Below are 23,109 nucleotides of genomic sequence, written 5' to 3'. Positions count from 1 at the left end.
GGATGTTCAACAAGGCAATTCAACATTAGGTTTTTTTTCCCTTTTTTTTTTGAGCGTGTGTCTGCTTCATTCTGAAAAAAATAGAATATATAAAACTAGATAACCTCAGGAAGATCCAGATGAGGACAGTGAAAAGAGGTTTTGGTCCATAAGGAAATACTCTTTCTTTTTTTTATCTTTTTACTTGATTTTGAGTAACAAAAGTTTTGGTCCAGTTAGATAACAAAATTATATATGAACATGTTAATTTGAGTGGTTACTTTTTTTTTCCTTTCCTTTTTTTTTTTTTTGCATTCTGTTGGGTTGTGGATTAAAATGGGGCTTGGCTGCCAGTATTGCATGATCACTTTCTTAGGTTTCCATGTGAAATGGTTGTTAAAATCAGGTGAGAAAAAAAGGAAGAAAAATACTTCTCTTTCTGCATGGGTATATCTTTGAAATTGCATCACGAAATGCAAGCTTATGAAGGTCAACCCTCACCAGTAATCTGGGAGGGCTGATTTGCATGCAGGATTTTTGTTTTCATTTTGGAAATACCCTGTTAGTGACTCCTGATTCTTATTTGATGAATCCCTGCTCGACTAGAAAAAGAAAAATCAATGTTCGAAACCCTTTGCGGTGGCTCAGAAGACTCCAAACGAAAAGGTTAACGTGGCCAGGAGGATTCGCTGAGGGCGTCTTCCGGCCCCCTTCCTCATTTCACTGGCTCAAATATTATTCATTTTCATTAAACATTTTTTTTCTTCTTAGGAAAAAAATAGAGGAAACAGAATATAAAGATCTGTAGCTGCTTCTTTTTTTTCTTTTTAAATGCTGAGGTAATGCAGTTGTGCCCTCGTTTGATTGAGTTCCCAGAGGTTTCTTGCTTTTGACTCTTTCTTCCCATCCATCGGATTGAGTTCCTTCCAGAGCTGTTGTCCACCGGGCCGGCCAAGACCTTCCGGCCGCATTCTGACCACGACCAGGGCTGGGTTGGTGGTTAGAGGAGGGGCAGCAGCCCGGGAGGTGTTCCTCAGTCTCCAGGGTGGGCGCAGATCTGCCTGAGGTCGCCCCCCCCCCCAGAGCACCTCGAGAAAGAATTCGCCACCAAGAATCAGCAATGCCCACCACTGCGTAGCAAATTGCCTGCCCAAATGTTTCTGGGTTTAAATCATATCCATCATCGTCGTCGTCACCACCACTATCATTATTTTCTTTAAAAGTAACATACATTGCTCCTAAAATAGTTTCTTTCTTTCCTCTTTAAATTAATGTCTGTTTCTCTCTTCCTGCTTCAGATGTCCTTCCTTCCTTCCCTCCTTCCTTCCTTCCTTCCTTCCTTCCTTCCATCTTTTCTCTCGCCTGCTCTCCTTCCTGTCCCCTGGGGCTTCCTCGGCTGCTGCCTGTTTTACGAAAATATCCTGATCGCCTGAGTAGCTGCTGCGTGGCACACCGGGCACTCGGGGTCGGTCCGCTCGCAGATCCGCACGGCGCACTCCATGCAGAAGAGATTGTGACCGCAGGGGACCAGGGCTGCCGTCACCTCGCTTTCGAAGCACACCATGCACTCCCGGCTGCTTGAGAGGGACGTCCGGGTGGTGGCGGAAGCGCCCAGCTTGGAAAACCCTTGCAAGGGCTCCCCCTGAGACCTTCTCGGAAGCCCGGAGAGGGGGGGCTCTTGCATCGACGAGGAGGGGGAGCGGTGTGAGTTGGGGTGGACTGCGCCTGCGCTGCCGGAGCGCTGCTTGGAGAACAGCACGGAGACAGGATTCGTGTTCTCCTGGCCAGCCCACAGGGGAGTGCCCGACTCGGGGACGCCGTAATACAGGTCTTGCTTGTTGACCCCGTAGTTCGGGAAGAGGTAACTGTAATTGAAGTCGTTTTGGTCATTCAGCCGCGGTGTCTCGTAGGCCGGATCCATGGAGCAGTCGCCAATGCACCCGAGGCTGTTCTGGCGGAAGGTGGACAAGGGTTTGCAGCCGGGGGCCGGAGTGTGGACCCGCCAGGCCTCCGAGTAGCGGTTCTCCATGCCCGAGTCGGGACTGCTAGACAGGAAGTCATTCTCGTTGTTGTATTCTAGGATCTTGCCTGTCCGGACAGCTATGTGGGTTTCGATTTCCTCTCGGGCTCGCTCCACGTTGCCTGGGGCCCCGGTGATCTCAAAGACGGGGTCCCGGTCACGGCTGGGCGTGATGATGTAGGTGTTGGTCTGCTGCTGGATCCGCTTGATGGTGGCTCCTTTGGGACCCACCACTAAGCCAACGACGCGGTAGGGGACCCGGACCCGGATGGTGACCTGTCCTGGCAAGGTGGGGGCGCTGCCGAAGGCGGGGCCGGCCTTGTTGCGAGATGCCCGGATCATGGAGAAATGCTCAGCTGCCGAAATAATTTCCCTCCTGGCCATGGCCACGTCCTCCCGCCGCCCCGTCACCATGAAGACGGGCTCTTCGCCGCGGACTGGAGTCTTGATGTAGGTGTTGGTCTTTGCTCTCAGAGCTTTGATTTTGCAACCTTTAAGGGCAGAGAAGAAACAAAGAGGAAAGAAAGCTTAATAGCCGGACCCAGATCGGAAGGAGGCAGAGGACATATGCGTCTGCAACTCAGACTGCTGCAGGAAAGGCATTTGGAAAATGGGGCAAACAATGGCTAGAGCGGGAAGGCAGCATTTCCTCCTCCTTGTGAGAGGAGTTTGACAGACCCCCCCCTCCCCGCCCCTTCGCTGGATGTGTTCAGGCTCAGCCTGAACCCCATTCCTCTAGGACAGTGTTCCTCAACCTTGGCCACTTTAAGAAGTGTGGACTTCAAGTCCCAGAATCCCCCAGCCAGAATTCTCCATAAGTGATGCTGGCTGGGGAATTCTGGGAGTTGAAGTCCACACCTCTTAAAGTGGCCAAAGTTGAAAAACGCTGATCTAGGAAGATTCTTGCAGTAAGCAAGAGACTCAGGAACTGGGAGTCACCCAGAAGAAACCACTTATTCAGATTTCAGTTTATGCAATTCATTGCCACAAGCTGGAGCCAGGCGTCCTAATTTTAGTAGGGTTACGTGACTTATTTCAGTCCAAGCAATACTAACCCACACGCTGTACTCCCAGAAGCACAGAGGGCTTGAACAAGGTCAGCAGGGCCAGGACCCAAGAATACTTGGATTTGGCTTATTTTTCATTTAGTAGACATCATACATTAAAGGTGCGTAATATCATTAATCGCTGTTCTTCTGTCCCACTGGAAAAGTGTAATTTGGCCACAATTTTCACAGGGTTCTAAGGTCAAGGTTTTTAAGGGGCAGGGGCAGCCCCGTTCCAGGCAGTAAGCATTGCTATTCAATGGCTGACCCACCCCGACCCCCACCCCCCGGACATGGGAGGCCTTGTTCCCGTGACCCTCCCGGGCAGGAAAAAGAGGCCTAAAGATTAAACCCTGCCTTTGCTATGAATAGGGCTGACTGAGAGGTCAGCCAAGACCCATAGACATGCCTATGCTATGTGCCACAGGAAATACAGTAGCCATCTTGGGCACATTTGGGCCACTGTGCCACAAACGCGGCCAAAGTCCATCTTTGCCTCAAGCATGCTCGGGCTATTCTACACAAACTAGGATTTCTGCTCCATACTGTGGCCTGCATTCCACCAACTAAGAATATACAGACACCCACCTTCAGGACGGATTAGACTGCTCTGTTTCTGTTCTATTTGTAGTCCTCACTTAGTGACCATTTGTTTAGAGACCATCCAGAGTTACAGCAGCACTGAAAAAACAACTTGTGACCGTTTCTTGCCCTTACAACCATCACAGTGTCCCCACAGTTACATGATCGCAATCTGGGTGCTTAGCAACCGTTGTACATTTACAATGGCTGCAGTGTCCCACGGTCATGTGATTGGCATTTTCGACCTTCCCAGCCATCTTCTAATAAGCAAAATCAATAGGGAACCATGTGATTCACTTAATGACCATGTGGTTCACTTAACGACTGCTGCAAAAATAGTCATAAAATCGGGTCTGGATTCGCTTAATGGCTGCACCACTTAGCAACCTAAATTCCAGTCCCAATTGTGGTCATTAAGCAAGGGCTTCCTCTATTCTAATCTATTCTAATCTATTCTATTCTGTTCTACTCTACTCTACTCTACTCTACCCTACCCTACCCTACCCAATCCCTATCCCTGATTCAATTCCCTTCCCTTCCCTTCCATTAATATTCTATGCTATGCTATGCTATGCTATGCTATGCTATGCTATGCTATGCTATGCTATTCTTCTATATTCTTCTATTCTTCCTCCATTCCATTCCATTTATAAGCCTGCTTAACTCTGCAATGACTCTGGGTAGGGTACAGTAAAAATAATCATAAAACACAATCAAAAACCCAAATGTCTGGAAGAAAATGATTCTTGAAAAAGAATCAAACATGCAGGGCCTGCCACCCTCTCTAACCCAAGGCCTCGGGAAAGACCCAGGTTTCCAGGGCTCTTAAACACAGCCAGAGTGGGAGCCAGATGCATCTTGTGGGGGGTGGCATTTCAGAGGGAAGGTGCTGGGCAGAGAAGCCACGCTTCCTAGGTCCCATCAGGAGACACTGCCTAAAGGAAGGGGTCTGGACCATGCCAACCGTGCCCGATTGTCCAGGATGGGGAGCAACCCCAGAAGACCGATGGTCCCTTGAATAACCAGGCCCCATGCCAGGAAGGCTTGGAGGGTGATCATCAGGAGCCTGAGCTGCCCCTGGAAGCCCGCTGGGAGCAGTGCAGCTTGCAGAGCAGAACTGCCTGGGCCACTCACTGCCTTCTGGACCAGTTGCAGCTTCCGAGCGGTTTTCAAGGGCAGCCATGCACAAAGCGCATTGCGATAGCCCATGCGCAAGCTGACCAGAGCATGAGTGACTACTGGGAGACTCTGTGCAGGATGGATTTGTGCAAAGACCTTCTTAGCCGTCGCTCCCACCAGCCCCGTGAGCAGGAGCTGAGGAGAGCCCCAGATTGCACACCAGTTCTGGAGGGGGAGGTGCAAGGAACGACAAAACGTTCCTGGCCCTGGGGGACCCCCAAACCCCACGCCCCCTGCCCTGCTCTCGTGGGGGGCACTCTCCCCTCCACCTCTACCATAAGGTCTCACTTAGGCATGCCAGGCTGGCCGGCAATGAGCAAGTCGTACTACGTCCTGAGCTGGCGTCCTAAAACAGCAGCCAGAGTTGAGGGCCACTGAGGACCCGACCCCCCGGCCTCCAGGGTGGATGCTGAGGACCGGGAGGAGGGACAAGTCTTCACTTCCAGACCCATCTTCCTCACGAAAGGCCCGTCCTCAGCTTCCCATCGTATCCGGTCATGCCATGATGGAACCACCTGCCCTCTTGCCCCGTCCCTCAGCTCCCCCTGCCCCCCTCAGCTCTCCCCCAGGCCCTGGCAGACCCCAAACATTCCACACTCATCCCCCGCTTCCCCCTCCAGCTGCCCCTGCATCTGGTGCTGTGAGGAGAGGGCCGCCGAGGAGCTTGAGCTCGCCAGAACAAAGGGGTCATGGAGACAGGGAGACAAAAGAAGGGGGGCCACACAGGGAGCAGATGGCGGGAAACCGAGTCAAGCCAGGAGCTTAACGAAGAACAAATGTCATTTGCACCAGCCTCTTGGTGGGGGGGGGCGGCGGCCAGGAGGGGAGAGCCGTAGTTGGGTGTGTGTGTGCGTGGATGTAGGCCCGGAAGAGGAGAGAGGATGGAGCCAGGCGCGGCGGAAGAGAAGCAGGCAGGCCAGGCTGGTGCTTCGAACTGAGCAAGAAGGTTGGTGGGGGGACATCCTTCCTAGGAAGCTCGAGGTGAGCAACTTTTGGGCAAGACAGGCTCCATCTGCCCATCCTGTCCTGCAGCTTGGAGGAACCAGAGAAAGTTTCGAGAGGGTGGGGGGCCCTGTTGGTCCCAGGATGCTGGGGGTGGTGGTGGAACGGGACACCCGAACCAGTACACCCTCCACAGCGGCAATCTCTCCTTCAAGGGGATCAGGAGCTATTTCCCCGCTTCTCCCCGAGAACTCGTTTCATCCTAGCCACTCCAAGGCCCCTTGGAGTGGCACAATGCCCCTTCTTGGAGCGGCACAACGCCCCTCCTCCAGTTTTCAGGGTGAGCCGCTTTCCTCGATGTAAGTCGGTCCATCTCAACCAGCGGGCAAAACGCGGGCCATGGTTGGACAACCCTGTAGCCGGCCATTGGGAGGCCACATGGTGATGATGCCTTGGCCTCCAGAGGCTGCCTGGGACTGGCTGGCTCACGTGGCCCAGTCTCTGGGAGGTGGCACATCACAGGTGACTGCTCCAGCAGGGCAGGGCAGGGGCAGGGGTGCTGCCCAGAGCCTCACACTGCTTGTGAGCACCTGGAGCTCCCCCATCCTCAGGTAGTCCCACAACGAATGAAGGAGCAGCACCTGGAGGGCCAGAAAGACCATCTCTCCCCACCTCTGCAGACCCTTGACCCTCAGGAGGCTGGCTGTCCAGATTTTCTTGGGCCGAAGGCGTAGAAAGGCCAGAGTGCTGGGAGGCTGGCCTTTTTACACCTTCATCTCAACTACCTGAAGAGGAGGGTTAGGAGATACTCAGCACCAGACGCTCCTCCCCAAAGGCTAGCTTTTCCACAGAACATAATTGGGAGGAAGAGGAGACAAACTCATATGCTCAGGAACCCCGTTCGATATCCCCCTTCACACAATGCCACCTGAAGTATCTCTGCCCAGCATCAGGAGCTACAAGTTACCCCAATTTCCTCTGCTCCCTGGTACTAAGAGTGAGAAATCATCCAGGTTTCTCACTCTTAGGAAGACGCAGAGCCTCAGAATTAAAATTCTCCTGGACGCAGCTAAACCAGGACACCAATGAACGCAGAAATGGCACACGAGCTGGCAATGACAACTATTTTTCCACCCAATCCATTACAAGAGGAAGCGTTCTGTTGAGTTTCCTTACATTTTTAAGGATTCTGTGATGGTGGATGTACGGAAAGCGGTGGAGCTGCATAATGCAATGACCTCCGGTGTAAGAGCAGGGATGTCCACACTGGGACCCCCACTCTTAATCAGCGACATGTAGAAAATGTGCACACAGATCCCTAAACCCCATTAAAAAAAACATACCTGCCCGAAAGAAAATTACATTTATAGCCATCATCTGAGAAAAACTGCCCGTCAAGGCGCTCCATGAAAGAGAACAAAGAAAAAGGATTTCTTACTGAGGGGGTTCCAATATCTGGGCGTCACAACAGGAAAGAGCCTGTCTCTCTTCAGAGAAAGCATGAGCGTGGGCCACATTCTCCCCACCAGAGATCAGCTCATGAGAAGGACTATGTGGGTTAGGCAGGAGGGTGAACTGGGCCTTGGCAGGCACTCTGCAAGGGGCGAAGACAGAAGGTGAAGGAGAAGGTGCCACGGAGGAAGCCAAGGAGGGCCCGCCATTCAATGGGGCCATCTTTATGGAGGAAAGAAGACAGCCCAAGCACCATTCCCTGGACCTGCTAATCAATGAGCTGCAGAAGCAGGGAAGGAATTACTGCTGAGATCCCAGAAAGAAAAGCTCACCAGAGGAGCCCATGCACGGCCAGGTGAGGATCTGACTCAACCATGGGGCTGCCTACAAACAGCAAAACAGGATCCCCGAGATAGGATCCCAGGTTGCAATTCTGAACGACAAATGGCTCCCAGGGCCAAACACACAGTTCACCAACAAATCAGTTGCGATTAGCACAGTGTGTCCCAACCTCAGCAACTTTAAGCTGTGTGGACTCCAACTCCCAGCTGGCTGGGGAATTCTGGGAGTTGAAGTCGACACAGCTTAAAGTTGCTGGGGCTGAGAAACACTGTGCTGGCTGATGTGCAGTGTCAAGATCACAATCACAGAGAGGTTTTCAAAATGTTTTATTTTAGCCATAGGATTTTGCACTGAGAACCACTTCATGCCTCATGCTGAAGCGAACCTGGATTTCCTCCCAAGTCAACAGGGAACCAACCAGAGACCACCCCAGAAGGTCACTGAGGAGGGCTTTCTGGCATCTGGCTGCCCCTCCAAAGAGCATTACTGACGAGGAATCAAGGCTTCTTTATTGGGCTGGATGTAGCCAGGCATTCAAAGACTTAAATCTGGCTTGCAATGCAGGTTGGTTGTCCTAATCATCAATATTCCTGCCTGGGAGTCCAGTATCTGTGCAGAAAAGCACCCCCTTGTGCTGGGGAAGACACAGTAAAAATATAAAACGGCGAGAGAGCTGCCAAATGTGTGTGATGCCCAGTGCAATGTTAAATGCTGTTTTTTTTTAGAGCAAAGATTTTTTAAAAAAAAATCCATGTCCTGGATTGGGCCAGCCCACTATCAGGACTGTGCCCCCACCCTGCTGCCTTACCAACATGACACTGGCACAATCATGCTGTAGGGCTGGCTGCATGGCTGGCTCTCTCAAAGAGCACTAAATCACAGTTGAGGGCAAACTGGGGGTGCCCCACCAAGCTGGGCTTTGAGACATGATTTCAGGGCGCTCTCAGGAAGCAGTGTGTGGGGTGGAGGGCAGGGAAGGGGGCTCCAGCAGGTGCAGAGGGGAAAGAAGGGGTCTTGAGATGGACACTGGGTGGCAGGGGAGGCCAACAGACCAACTGTGACACACTTTCCACCTGCCCCAGATTCCCAGTCTGCTGATTCGCAGCTGGAAGTTTCACCCAGGCAGACGCTGCATTTCTCAGCATGCTTTTCCCTTCGTTGCCTTGACTGAGAGCGACTGGAGTTGGCCGTCTGGATGGCAAGGAAAAGCATCCAGATGTACAACTTCAACGGGAAAGCCTTGTTGGTCTCCGGCTAATCTTAAAGCATAAAGCCTTTTGTGTGTCAGAAGGCTTCAGTCCGGGAGCGATCTAGCTCGGGATGCAGAATTTCGCCTCCTACGTTTCTGCATCTTCCCTCGCAGCCACCCTTGTGAACAGCCAAAGTTTTGGCCCTGATGCCCACCCTCTGACGTATGTGAGATCTCGGAAGCCAGAAGTATGGCCGAATGCTGGTTAAGGCAAACGGGCCTCTGTGTTCGTCCAATCTGTGGAAGCAGAAGCTGACCGCCAAAACTGGCAAAATGCGTTTAGCTGGTTTTTTCACGGCCACGAGGCTGCCAGTCTGCAGAACGGTTGCTCTTCATGATGCGGAAAGAAATACTTCCGATGGCATCCACACAGAATCGTGCCCTTAGCTTCTGAAGGAAGCAAACAATTTCAGTGCCCAAAGTGACTAATTGCTAAAACATTTGCACATTTGCATTATGAAAATGGAGGGCAGTTGCCTTTGACAGGCTGATGACTGCAGCCAAGTGGCTGTTTCAAACCGTCTCTGGCTGCTTTTGCAAAGGCCCAGAAGCATTTCCTTTCAGCGGTCAGATGGGCCAAGAAACCCACCACTCTATTGTTCACCCCAAATCTCAGTTGCCTGGTGATTCCACCCCAAAGGACCATCGACCTCCCTTTGTTTAAGACAGGCTGCAGTTAAAGGGTGACTGGGGTGAGGGGCAGGGCTGACATTTGGCAGGGTGGGCAGAGACTAAATTAAATAGATGCGCTGCATCTCGCAGAGGTATCACATACCTGCTTGGCTTACTGTGGCATTAAGGGAAGCAAAACCTGGGGAGTTCTGCTGCCAACTTTCAGCAGTGTGATCTGGAGACTGCAGAAAAGGGGCGGGGCTGCAGACCTCTGCATCTGGGGGCGGCTGGGCCAATCCGCGCTGCACGCCTGCCCTCTTTTGTGCGTGGCTGATACTCAGCCCCACCGCACCCCCTCCACCGTCTTGACCCACAGCCCCAGGACAGAGTGCCTGCTCAGCATTGCCGGCTGAGGCCTGCCCCCGGCTTCCCACCAGGCATCTCTCTTCCTGGCCGGGAAGATCCATTCAGTGCTGGGTGCCTCCACTTCCAACTTGCCGCTCTGGGTCCCAGTCCTGAACTGTCTCCAGGCCAACCCTTCCCCCATTTAAAGAGCTGCTCAGTCCACCTTCCACCGCTTTAAGAAATCATAGCCGGGCCTCTATTCATGGGGAACATTGGCCAGGATGGGGGCTGCCAGCTCAGCAGCGACTGCCAAGCAATGGCAGAAGAAGCTGGTCTGGGCCTCTGCCTCATCCGACGCCACGGGAAGCGGGCACAGGCATGCAAATGCTGCTGCTCCTTTTCAGCTCTGCTGGTACCCTCCTGCCGGGTTGTTCTGCAGACATGGCAACAACCTCACCCTCCTGTGCCCCCCGACCCAGGGATGAACCAGCCCCCCCTAGAAAACTCCACTCCACCATTTCTGCTGTTCAGTTGGCTCACCCATGAGACCAAAGGAGGAGTGGCATCTTCACTGTTAGGTGGAGAGATTGGGCAGAGATGGTTCACACGATATTCCGGACGGGGCCAAAACAAGGTTGGCAAGTGTTCTTCGGGGCACTGCGCAAGCCAGTTGTGTGAACGAGGCCGTCTTCTTTAAGCCAGAAGCGGGTTCCTTTGCTTGAGCGGAGTGGGTCATATGAACCTGGCAGTTCCCGGTTGAGTGAGGAGTGTGAGCTCAGCCCCAGGACGAAAATCCAACGGGCAGAGTCAGAAAATGAAACGGGCCCATGTGGTGGATTCAAATTCAGCATGGCCTGAAGGGAGCCACGGAGAAGAGGAGCAGTTGAAACCGCGGAAGACGGTTGAATGCAGGGGTGCAAGGAGGGCTGTGGAAGCGTCTGGGAAGGATCCACTGATGGAGGTTTGGGGAACCCGAAGGGCCACAGTGGCACATTGTCTCCCCACAGAAGCCTGGTCCGGCTGAGGAGGTTGCGCTGCCTTGCTCAGAGGTGGATCTCCAGGGCATGCCCAAAGGAAGACAGCGGCTGGCATGCATTGCGTCTGATGGGGAAAGAGCCTCAGCACACCTTGTTGCCAAATCTTCAAATGCCAAATCCTTTCTCTACCACAGAGCCCGCTCCTGACTGGCCGACAACGCAGGGGCTGATTTGCACATGCAGGGAGCCTGCCCTCGCTCGGAGGGAGTCCCTGCCTTCTTTCCACGCCACAGAGACCAAATCTTTGCCCCACCCTCTCCTCCGATGGCAGAGGAGCCAGCCGGGTCATCTGGAGAGGAAGCTGCTCTCTCGGGGCACGAGCAAGGTGCAGCCTTTCCGCCTTCAGCCCTTTCCTTTTCCTCCCCCACCTCTTGGACAGGTTGGCAGGGAGGGTTGGCAAGCCTTGAACAAGCACAGAGCGTAGGTCAGGCAAAACCAGCATCACCCAAGTTGGCACCCAAGTTGGCACTTGGTTTGTGGAACTCGCTGGACCAGACCAAATGGGAGTTGAGCGACTTCTGCTTCAGCGCGCTGCAGAGAGCCATTCCTCGATCTACCCGGTTGTGTGCACCAGACCGTTCGGTTGTACCTGCTTGTGAATTGCTCATTGTGGGAACACGGACGCTGCATTTTGTGAAGCTGGGACCAGGTGTTCGCCTGTTGTGCACAGCTTACCTGTGGGCTCGGCTTTCCTTACAAGGTTCCTGTTGTGGGGGAAATTGGAGAAGGGAACGCCACCCAAAAGGCACGGGAGAAGACTGGGAACAGCGCTTGGAGCATTTGGAGAAAGGACGAGAAATAAATGCAATGCAGCAGGGAATTCTGGGAGTTGAAGTCCACACATCTTGAAGTGGCCGAGGCTGAGAGACGCTGATCTAATGCAGAGAATCAACAACCTGGCAGCGGGACCCGCAGGCTTTGAGGGAAAGCGCGGCTTCTGTCTGTGCTGACTGTTTGCTGAGCTGACTCACCACTTCCATTCCGTGGTCATTGGAACTACCTCATCCACTCCCTCAGGAATTACAAATGCCAGGGTGGGGATCTTGGTTCGAGTCCAGCACCTTAACGTCTAGAAAAGAGCTTAAGGCCTCGAGCACCCTCCTGTTTGGAAGCCATCAGTCCTCCTGATCCTTGATGTGGGAAAAGCCTCCGCAGCCCCTTAACGGCGCGGGAATTGGCCTCTGCACCTGCTCAGGAGCAGCAGCACACGTGCCTCGGGAGCAGGAGGCAAGAACGGATGGATCCCGGGGGCAAAATTCAACCTTCGTTGCATGCCTCCAAGGGAGCGGACTCCAAAATCTGTGATGAAACGGCATCCGGGTGGCCAAGGCACTTTAGATAAGTCATCAGGTTTTCTCGGAATTGGCCCGCCAGCCCTGTGCCCGTGACAGGAAAATAATTCTTGGCCAACTCCTGATAGCTCCCATTTAATTTTATTATTAAATGAGAAAACCGTCTCTGCAATAACAGTGTTGTCACCTTGAGGCCTAGAAAATTAAGGGAGGCTTACAAAGACCCTCTTCCCCTCCCTGCAGCAGCCCCATGCAGGACAGGTGAGCTGCGCCACCCCAGTGCCATCTCCATCTCCTTCCTCTCCCGCTGATCTGGAGGGCAGCTGCAGGGCAGAGGATGCTCCCCGCCAGGTGAGGGACTTGCCTCTTAGCTCCACCCACCTCGGCTGCTCCATAGTGGTCCATTCTCCTTTTGGGCTGATCAAAGTCTTCTGGATCTTTCCAGACTGTTGGGGCCTCCCGCTTGACCTGGATGGAGCCTCCCATGGGCAGATGAAGGCTAAGGTGAAGTACGGCCCCGTAATGCTTACAGGAGCCTGGCATCACTGCTACAATGCACCCAGCTGCGACCCAAGGGGCCAGTCAGGCATGATTTCTTTTTGTACTGTAAACCGCTCAGAGTCCCCCATGAGGTGGAGATGGGCGGTGAATAAATTTATAAACAAACAAACAAACAAACAAACAAATAAATAAAAATTTCTGCCCTGAGCATGACCATCTGGGTCCAACACAAGGGAAGGTAGACAGACTTTCTCGGACAATCCGAGGAGTGTTGGGCTGCTTCACTGCACAGAAAAGGCAGATCACACCGTGGCAGAGAAGAGGCCAGAGCAGTTTTACTTTGGGCAGCCCTCGGGGCTCACCAGCGGAAATGCCAGGGACAGCACAAGATTCGGCCACTCCGCCCCTTCTGCTTCTGCTCCCGGCTTAAGATCCATCCACCTCACCTTTATCCACCCGCCCAGTCCGAGGAGAAAGGACGCGTGGAGGGTTGCCGGGCTCATAATTTTCCTCCGGAGACCCGTCTAAGGGTGTTTCCAGACAGATGGTTCCTGCGGCTACTAATCAAAAGCCATTGTGGAGCCTCTTTTTTTTTTTAATGAAAAGAAGGAAGGTGGGAGAGTTGCAAGAAAAGTCCCAGAAGGAGGTGGGGCACATCCAGTCGTAAAAGCCTGGTCTGGATGCACCCCAAGGCATGTTCCCAGGAGCATTGTCAAGCATTTTGTATCCAGCTGCCCCTTCTTAGTGGCAGGTGACCAGATGTGGCTGGGTTCACACAACACACTCAACCCTGAATCCAGGTCCACAAAACACAAGATTAGATGCTATGCCCAAACAGTTTGATAACTCTTATATTGCAGTGTTTCTCAACTGTGGCCGCTTTAAGATGTGTGGACTTCAACTCCCTTGCTGGCTGGGGAATTCTGGGAGTTGAAGTCCACACATCTTAAAGCGGCCAAGGTTGAGAAACACTGGTATATCGGCTCCATGTATTATTTATTGATTTGTTTGCCACGTTTCTACCCCACTTTCCCTCCATGACCTCAAAGTGGCACACACACAGCATCTCCTTCTCCTCTATCTTTTGCCCACAGCAACAACTCTGTGAGATAGTTTCCTTGAGAGAAAGTGCATGGCCCAGAATTGCCCACGGGGCTGCCACGGCTGAGAGTGGATCTGAACCTGGATCCCCTGGGATCCAGGCCAAATCTTCACCACTATACTGCATCCTGGTCCAACCCCTCTCCAAGGTGAATGCAGCCATCGGGTCAGCGAAACCAAGGTTGAAACATTGCATTTAACAATTGGCCATTATTATCTTTTTTTTCTTCCGGTGTAGCAAATCTCATACTCTGTCCATGAGCAGTTGTGATGAAGCAAAGTAGACACAAGATTAATAATTAAATAATCATTAAATAAATGGATCTGGGCACTTAAAATACAAAGCTATCCTGCATCTTTCAGATGGAAGAGCCAGGTTCTCTTACTCCACAATAAGCCTGCAAGTGGCTTTTTAAAAACACGGAATGCAGATATGTTCCAAGGAAATTGGTGGTTCTTATGCTACCTTTCATGTCAACTGAATCCACTCTTCCACACCTCCCCATATAAATTCAGGGTGTAGGAGAAAATTACAAGTGTTTCACACCAAGCACGGCCACACTTTTTTGAAGCTGAACTCCATGTTTACCTGTTATGGTGGAGGACCCTTACCTTTGTTCCTCTCACACAGGGTGCCGAGTGTGCCAAGTACACAGGGTGCCAAGTATGAGTGATAATGGCTGTTCACAAGCATTCAAGGAGACAAACTGGGTCTTTATCTGCCCTTTTAAGCCTGTGCAGCTGACCTCTTTAACAGCATGCCTTTTCATAGTCTGATGAAGGAAACGAGAGGTAGGAGAAGAATTCAACGAGATTTAAACTGGAATTGGTTCCACAAAAGCCTGTGCTTATTTTGGGGCAAGCTGAAGGCTTCTGTTTTTATTTCTTCCCAGGTTTTCTTAATGCCACCTATCCTCTCGCTCAAGTCACATCCACCCCTTGTTCCCTCTATGTGTGAGTTGATCCCTTGAAAGTCTGGAGAAAGCCAACATGGAGATGGGGCTTGGTTCCGGGGGGGTGGGGGGTGACCCTCATGAGCCACACCAGGAAGGCAGAGGAGGGACGTGTGTTTATCGCCCATATTGGACAAGGGCGGGCAGAACCGAATGCCAGTTCTCCAAGAGAGACTAATTTCCCCTTGCTGGCTCAGACCATCTACAAGGCTGAGATTCTCAGCATATCCTCTTTTTTTTTTTTTGCTGCCGCCGCCATGAAACAGGACCATTTTCTGCAGTTCCCCCAAACTCAAGAAAGGTGAATTAAATGGGGCCCAGACTCAAGTCACGCTGTCTGCATTCAAGAGAACAGATTGGTTGGATTTTCCCAAAACCCCCATCAGCAGGCCCCTTGGGGAACAATGGGGCAGAGAACCCTCTCTTTGTTGCATGGAGGCAGCAGGAGTCCTTTTCAGAACAAGCCTTCCGGGAACCACGGGCGCTCCTAAGAGATGCTGGGCCTTGTCAGGGTTTCTCTCCTGAATCCCTGGTTTTGGGGTAATGCGAAATAACCACCTCATTCCATGGAAAACTAAACAAGCAAACAAAAGGACTTAGCAGGGCTGATGCAGTTGTACCAAGAATGTAGCTGTTACATATTTATATGAGTTGCAAACAGTGGGAGGAAATTCACTGCCCCCCCCAGCAGCCATTCTTTTCTGCCAGCCCTTTCTAAGCACACTGCTGTCTACCATGTTGATAACAAACAACCCCTTTGCCTAATGAGTGAGGGTCAGCAGGTAACTCTGCATATGTAAAAGAAGCATCTTCTGTAGCCAGGCACACATTTTCCATTTTTTGAGATGGCTTAAAACACGGCTTCCTTTTAAAAATGGTACAGACAAGAACACTTTTTATCCCCTTGCAAGAACCCAGCCTAATTAAACAAAGAGCAGGCTGTCTTTCGCTGCAATGCACCTTATGAGTTCTTTGCCTGCACCAGCGTGGTATGCCTGGGCAAAAGAGGATTCTTGTCGGTGGGGCGGTGTGGACAGCAGGAAACAAGGGAAGGGGAAGAAACACACATACATACGTGTGCGCGCACACACACACATTCACACACACACCATGGGCTCTCCTGTGTACCTTTTTTTCCCCTTTTCCAGAGCATGTGAATGAACTCTGAGTGATTCTAGGGCAGAGGAAGACGTTTTTAATCCCCCCATTTCTGGAGGATTTACAACCAGATCAGTTGTGATGCACTGATGCCTCAGAAAGGTGCTGTTCGGGGGGGGGGGAGGGTCGTCTCTGCTGCAGGAGCACAGCTGGTGGGCCTCACAGCCTTGTACTCCTTTGTAGGAGAAAAACCTCTGCCTGTTCCATTGTTCTAATATTGTTCCTTTGTTCTAATATCTGCTTCTGGATTTAAAAGTCTGACCCTTCCAACTTCACCCAAGTTCTTTTTCCACCACAGCTTTATTCCCATTCTGAATCCCAGTTTCCTACTTCTCCCCACAGCCCCAGCAACCCCCCCCCCCTTCTTCTTGGCGCATATAGATGTGGAGCTGCAACCTACCTCCAAATGTGCTTGCCCGGGAACAACCATTCTTATTTACAACCACAATGATCTCCCCTTTAAACAAGGTAACTTTAGCGGTTGCCGGCATTCTTTTGTTGAGGGTGGGGCACATAAACTCCACCCCACCCTCCTTCTCACATTGCTCAGCACCGGACTATAAAAGAGTCAAAAACACAAATAGGGATGGATGTAATTTTTGCAGCCCCCGCCCCCGCCCCGCCGCCGCCGCCCGTCATTCGGTAAGAACACAAAAGCCTTCCGCTCAAAACGAGAGAGCGCGCCGGGATACAAAAGGCCAAAGTAGGGACGCTAAAATCCAGACCGTTCCGAGGATCTCCCCATCGCACGGTTCTAGAGGAAGTCCTCCTTCCATTAATCTGTTCTTGCATCCTCTGACGGTTCTAGGCACTCGCCTCCTTCCCTCTCCCTCCCCCCCGTCAGCCGCCGCGAGAGAGTCCGGAGGAGAACCACACCCCCTTTTGCTTCCAGAAAGGCACCCAACAAAAGACGGGATTTTCTCAGCCTTTCCCACAATCTCCCTAGCACCAGCCGATTGAAAGGCACAACAAATTCTCACGACTTGGACCGTGATGTTTACAGCAACAAAGGGGGACGGTGGAGGTCTGGACACAATTAAAAGTAACTGGCGGGTTTCTACAGAGACCGACCGCTTAACGCCGGGCGCTTCTTTCTTCGGAACATCCTCACCCCGCTTCTCTCTCCATTAACATCGTGCCCCTGCTATGGATGTGGATAAAATGCCATAGGCGCATCCCCACACGCATCTGGGCACACCGAGGGAGACAAAGGAAAAGCGCAACTTTCCAGCATCTTTCCCCCTAGGCAACGAGCTGGTCGCTCCCGGCGGAGAGCGGGATTCCCGGCGCCTTTCCTTTGCTCCGACCGTCCCCGACTAGCCGGGAAGCAGCTGGCATCTCCGGCCCTTTCCGAGAAAAGGCGCCTCGGCTCCGTGCTGGGAAACCGTTCCCGGCCTGGAAGGGCCCCACCTCCCGCGCCCACCCCCTGCAGTGGCCATCAGTCACCTTCGGGGAGGGGGAAATCTAGCGGGGGACCGAGAAGCGGGGGCACAAAGCGCAGGTAGCTCCCGCGGGGGGGGGGCGCCGGGGACCCGGTTACCTTGGGGGAGTGGCCCAGCCCCGGGCCCTTCCCCGCCCGCAGGACCAGCCGCAACGGGGGAGCCGCGAAAGCGCCTCCGCAGGGCACCCTTGGGGCGAGGGGGGGCGGGCAGCAGGGACGGCGAGCGGCAAGGCCGGGCTTCCGAGGGACGGGCCGGCCGGGGGCCGTAGCCGCGCGGAGCGGAGCCGGGGAAAGGGAGACCCGAGCGGGGAAGGTAGGGAGAAGGCGCGGGCGAAGCCCGGGAAGGGCAGCGCGCGGGAGCGCCCGGAAGACAAGTGCAGCCGCCGCCGCTGCCGCCGGACGGACGGACGGACGAGGCACAAAGGCAGGCAGGCAGGGAGGCGGGAGCGCAGCCCAACGGCCGCCGGGGGGAGCGGGCGAGCGGGACAAAGGAAAGGGGCGGCAGCGGGACCGGGCTGGGAAGGCAGGCGGCAGGCAGCGGACAGGCGGGAGGCGCGACCGTGGCGGGGAAAACGGCGAGGAAGAGCCGCGGCGAGGGGGAGTGGCACTTGGCAGCGCGTGAGCCGAGCGGGGAAGAGACGCGGAGCCGGGCAGCGGCGGAGACAATGGGCAGCGCGGCCGTCAAGTCCCCGGCCCTCGCCCGCCCGCCCGCCCGCTCACCTTGCCTGCCCACGATCTCGGCCACGTGCTCGGAGCTGGGCACCGGGACGCACTCGGTGGTGTTGGAGCTGCTCTTCAGCCGCAGCTCGGCTTCTTTGTACAGGACGCAGAGCTTGCCGGCCTCGGGGGCGCCGGGCGGCGGCGGCGGCGGCGGCGGCGGCGGCGGGAGGGCCGCCCCCGAGGAGCCTTTGGGGGCTGGCGGCGGCGCGGGCTGCTGCGGCTGCTGGGCTGAGGCCGGCGGCGGCGGCGGCGGCGGTGGCGGCGGCGGCAGCGGCGCGGGCTGCTGGGGCTGCGGCGGCGGCGGGGGCTGCGCCGGCTGGCTGCCGCTGCTGTCGTCCGCCGCCCCGCCGCCCCCCAAGGCCGAGGCGGCGGCGGCGGCGGAGGGCGCGGCGGCGGCGGCGGCGGCGGCGGCCGAGGGCTCCCCCAAGCCCAGCAGGCAGAGCTGGTCGAGGGCCAGCTGCAGCGCCCGGTCGTCCTCCAGCAGCGCCCTGTCCTTGCTGCTCCCCGGGAAACAGCCCAGGTCCCCGAAGCCCCCGTTCCTTTCCATTATCCCTGACACTACCAGGCTAGGCATGGCTAACAAAGGCTGGGAGAGAGGGGGGTGGGGGGGCGCGGCGGCGGGATGGCGAGGATGGGGCTGCTCCTGCTTTCGCTGGGGCGGCTGCTGCTGCTGCTGCTACTGCTGCTGGCGGGTGGGAGGGAGGGAGGGAGGGGAGGGGGCTGGGCGGTGGGGAGGAGGGGGAGGAGGAGGAGGGGAACAAAGAGCCTGCGAGGAAGGAGGGGGAGGCACAAAGGGGGAACGAGGGGCCGGGAGGGAAGAAGAGAGACCCCCGCCCACCTCCCCTCTTCCCCCGCTGGCCGAGCCCCAGCTCCCCGCTCCTTTCGCCTCTGGCGGCTCGGGCTGCTGCCTCTCCCGGTGCCTGCGCTGAAACCTGATCTTCCTGCCCGACGTGGATCCAGGAGCACAAAGCTCTTCCGCGCGTCCGCCCTTTTCTTTCTCTTTCTTTCTTTCTTTCTTTCTTTCTTTCTTTCTTTCTTTCTTTCTTTCTTTCTTTCTTTCTTTCTTTCTTTCCTCTCCTTCCTTCCTTCCTCCCTCCCCCCCTTCCTTTCTTTTCTTCTTTTCTTTCCTCCTTCCTTCTTTCCTGCCTTCTGCTCTCGCTGCTCGCCCAGACCCCGCCTGGCAGCGGAGGGGGTGTGGAGACGAGCCGGGAGGGAGGCGAGCGAGAGCGCGCAGCAGAAGGAGAAGCGGGGCGGGGCGGGGAGACCCGGCCGAATCGAGAAACGCCGAGTCCGCCCGCGTCGGCCAGCCGCGCCGCGAGCTCGCGAGGTCCGCCGAGCGGGGCCCCTGCCCGACGAAGGGCTCCGGCGGCGGCGGCGGCGGCGGCCGGAGAGCTTCTTTTGTTGCAAATGCCCTGGTTGCAGCCTGGAGCTGACACTCAGGAAGAGGCCCGGAGGCTGATGGGGGATGTAGTTTCCAGGGCGGCTCACACACCCCCTTTTCGCTCTCCGGGCGCGAGCAGGGCAGGCGGCTCCGCGGGGCTGTAGGCAGAGACCTGCAGAAGAAAGAAAGGGGGCATGCGTGCGCGGCGGCCCTGCCCTCCTGCCCGCCGCCGGCCTCGGAGCCGGAGCCCTTCCGCGGGAGGACAGGCGGGGTCCGGGAGCATCTGCTGGCCACCCGGGGTCCTCCTCCGCAGCAGGACCCCCCTTCCCTTGAAAAGCCACCGAACCCCGTGGAAAACGTTGCCGAGGGCGGAGGGAACCGGCGCCGCCGCCGCGCCTCCGTCCTGGGAGCGCGGGAACAGTTGCAGCCCCCGAGGGCCTCGGCGCAGGGCCCGCGCATCCCCTCCGCGTCCCGGGAGCGGCGTCGCCCTGCTTCGATCAAGGGACGCACGAGGAGTCGTGGAGAAAGCGCGGGGAAGCCTTCAGCAGAGCCCCCCCGGCTGGCTCCGGCCTCCGGCTCGCCCAACGCCCGGTCCCCCAGAACCGCTCCGGGGGACGGGAGAGGCGCCTTGGGACGGACTCGCCTGGGTGCTCCAGGTCCGGGCGGAGGCTGGAGCCGAAAAGCTGCCAGGCGGGCCGACGACAAGTGAAGTCGCTGGTGGACGTGGGCTCCAGCTGCTCCCTGCCCTGGCCTGGGTCTCCGCGGCTCCCCTCCACTCACAGCTGAGGGGTCCAGAGCTTAGATGGAAGAGTGTGCTGGCACCAGTAGGCCTGCTTCCTGGCACCTGTGTGTGTGTGTGTGCGTGCACGTGCAGAGGCTTCCAAGCTGGGAGTCCTGGGGCCAAGCTGGATGGCTCCATTTTGCATCCTGGTGGGTTCGTAAAGCTGGTCTGAACCCAAACGCCGGATTGGCTTAGGCTGTATGATTTCACATACGAACAGGGGCCATTTGGAAACAATGGGGGGGGGAGATGTGGCAAACTTGCATATTATTAAACCATTTTAAATGTCCAAAATGAATATATTAAGCACTTTTAAGTATGAAAATTATTCAACCGGAAGTCAAGTGTTAAATCAATCTGGTCCTCCAGCTGAAAAAAAAAGTGCAGTTATTTTTGATGATAGCTCGATAGCTCAGGCACCTCACTCTGAAATTTGTCCTTGCTTCTGTTCAACAGCCACTTAAGAACAGTCCCTGCTCAATCAGGTTTTGGCTGTTGCCTTTTCTGATGCTCCAAGTGGTGACCGCTTATTCTGAGTCAAAACTGCAGCCATTCAGGACCCACGGCAGAGAGAGATGCTAATTTTATTCTATGTCTACACCAGCAACCCTGTTAAAGATCTGAGAGCTTCCCACACAACACCAGGAGTTTCTACCCCTGATCATCTCCCAGTATGTATGTGTGTGCATATGGGGGGGGGGCATCATTTACTTGTAATGCCTATTAAATTCTTCTTAGGACAGATAGGCCTATCGCTGTGCAACAAGGAAAGCGGAAACATCAGAGACTGTCATCGCCCAGTAGCTGTTTTGTGAATGGTGAGCATTCATACAGTAATTAGCATGGCTGGACCTCTAGTTCTGCACTGCCACTCCTTGCCATCATCCCCACCACCAGAGGCGTGTTTCCTTATAATTCAGGACAGGACTGATCAGCCAGGCAGCAGCCCATCAAACCTTAGGCTCTCATAAAACTGTTAAGAGTTTAAGGCACCACAAAGGCTCTTTTCTAGCTGCAGCCAGCTGGGCTGGATGCATTATTGTGTAGTCTGAGTTTGTAGAAGACCCCTGTTAGCCAATGGGAGCCGAAAATGAGAGGCAGCGGCTGCTTGCCAGAGCCTCTGCCCCTTAATAAAACAAGTGAGTTGGCAAAGGTGTCACCAGGCTCCTTTGGATTCTGGGCTGAACTGGGCAGCAGGCAGGATGGGCAGGGGCATTCTCCGATGCAGCAGCCCTGAGCACCAATTCCTGCTGCAGGCCCCTGCCCTCTCCCGGTTGGTCCAGCCACCCAAAGCCTGCCCCCGCAACTTCCACCTGATGGATTTTTCCAGGCCTTGTGACCTGAAACTTGATTGCCCCTGGTTGGTTCTACCTCTAGACCTGCTCCAGCACATCACCCGAGACACACACACACCCCAAACTTAGCACTGCAGAAAAGATCCTGGGGACTAGAAAGACACATCCCTATAGTTTTCTTGATAGTCATGGGGACTCCTTGAGGATTTTCTCAACTTCTTGCCTACAGAATTTCCTGGTGGTCCCCCATCCAAATAGTAACAAGGTCTGACCCCGCCTAGGTTTCAGGGACCATCCAAGGCTGGCCAGGAGCTTTCACTCCCTGAAACATTTAGCACTGCCCTTTGAGGTACTTGGCAGGCGAGGAAACAGCATCGGAGGCTTTGGATGTACCCACTGGCCCCATTCTAAAAGCTGCTGTTTTTAATGCGACAGAAGTAAAATTATTAAGCATGTGAAGAATGATCACATCTACTTTTAAAATGTCAATGAAATCAAGCATAGTTTTGGTCCTGACCTTCCCACTTTCTGGAGCGGACCCAGACCCACCTCTCCAAAAGTCAAGGGGGGCCCTTGGCCCGGAAAAGGTTGGCTGCCCTCTGCTTCATTGCTCGAAGGAATGGGCCCTGGCTAGCCGCTGAGGAAAGCAGAAGGGCAAAGTTCTCTCAGATCCAGATTCAGGGTTTCTCTAAGGATCCAAGGAACCACATGGGATTACATCCCACCCCACTCCGCTCCCATTGAGGTCTGGAAAGCCCAATTCTCTGGCACGGGGCTTGCTGCCAGTCCTAGGTTGGCGCCCTGTTGCAGCTCCTGGCTGGGAAGTGTCATCACCTGCATGAGGCCTTGTCAGTTGAGACCAGAGTTGGCTTAGCTCAACGCCATCCTTCTGCAACTGGTGCTCTCAAGGGATGATGGACCTGAAGTCCCATGCCAATCAGGTTGGGAAAGCACTCGCTAGGGCAGCGTTTCTCAACCGCGGCAACTTTAAGCTGGGTGGACTTCAACTCCCAGAATTCCCCAGCCAGCGTGGCATAATGCTGCTAAGGCTGAGGATGGGGTAGAGCCAAGCCATCCTCCAGGCTGGCTGGGGAATTCTGGGCATTGAAGTCCACCCAGCTTAAAGTTGCTGCGGTTGAGAAACGCTGCACTAAAGCAAAGAGGGTGGGCAGCACGGGACCTCTTGCACCCAGGCCCGGCACTCGCTTGGTGGGAGTGGGCCCACAGGTGCTGCTGCCGGTGGGGAGCAGCGAAGACGCTGAACAAAGCCAAGGTGAACCGGACCCCAAGCTCCGGGCTGATGTAACCCAACCCCTCCCCCCTTGCCCTTTTACCATCAGCGGGGCAGGCTGGGCAGGAGTGGGGAAGAAGGGGAAGCAGGGTTGGGTTGAGCCCTCTCCCCAGATCAGGGTTGGGGGGGAGCGGAGAGGAATGCCTTTTTTTCTCATTGAAATGAGGGGGAGACGGAGGGGCGGGAAGGTTTTGTTACTGGAGCCGGAAAGCGCCAGCCCCCCTTTGAATCAAAACAGATGTCTCTCCCACGACTGTGATTGCATGAGCTCATGGGGGGAGGGGGCAGGGGGACGATGGAGGGGGAGAGGGGAGGAGGAGGAAGACCCCCGGGGGGAGGCGTTCCGGGTGCTGCCGGCCGGCTTCTCCCTCGGCGGGGCGGGGGACGGAAAGGGAGGGGGCTGCTGCGGC

The 23,109-nt window shown here is 55.0% G+C and overlaps 1 protein-coding gene across 1 annotated transcript; it reads right to left on the bottom strand.

Annotated features, from left to right (window-relative positions):
• Positions 1-1,387: 1,387 nt before the first annotated feature.
• Positions 1,388-18,525, bottom strand: MEX3A (mex-3 RNA binding family member A). The gene is made up of 3 exons (XM_063316733.1): positions 18,364-18,525; positions 17,952-18,171; positions 1,388-2,490 (listed from the first exon to the last, which is right to left on the bottom strand). Exons 1-3 carry the CDS (start codon positions 18,523-18,525, stop codon positions 1,388-1,390), a joined length of 1,485 nt encoding a protein of 494 aa, XP_063172803.1.
• Positions 18,526-23,109: the final 4,584 nt, after the last annotated feature.

This window comes from Candoia aspera, chromosome 17 (assembly GCF_035149785.1).
Source record: "Candoia aspera isolate rCanAsp1 chromosome 17, rCanAsp1.hap2, whole genome shotgun sequence".
NCBI lineage: Eukaryota > Metazoa > Chordata > Lepidosauria > Squamata > Boidae > Candoia > Candoia aspera.
This window is presented reverse-complemented; position numbering and strand designations above follow the sequence as displayed.

Coding starts and splice junctions, on each gene's coding strand:
- MEX3A (XM_063316733.1), bottom strand. CDS start 18,525: ATGCCTAGCCTGGTAGTGTCAGGGATAATGGAAAGGAACGGGGGCTTC. Junction 18,172..18,363: donor TGGGCTTGGGGGAGCCCTCG/GCCGCCGCCGCC, acceptor TCAGCCCAGCAG/CCGCAGCAGCCCGCGCCGCC. Junction 2,491..17,951: donor CGAGATCGTGGGCAGGCAAG/GTGAGCGGGCGG, acceptor CTGCCCTTAAAG/GTTGCAAAATCAAAGCTCTG.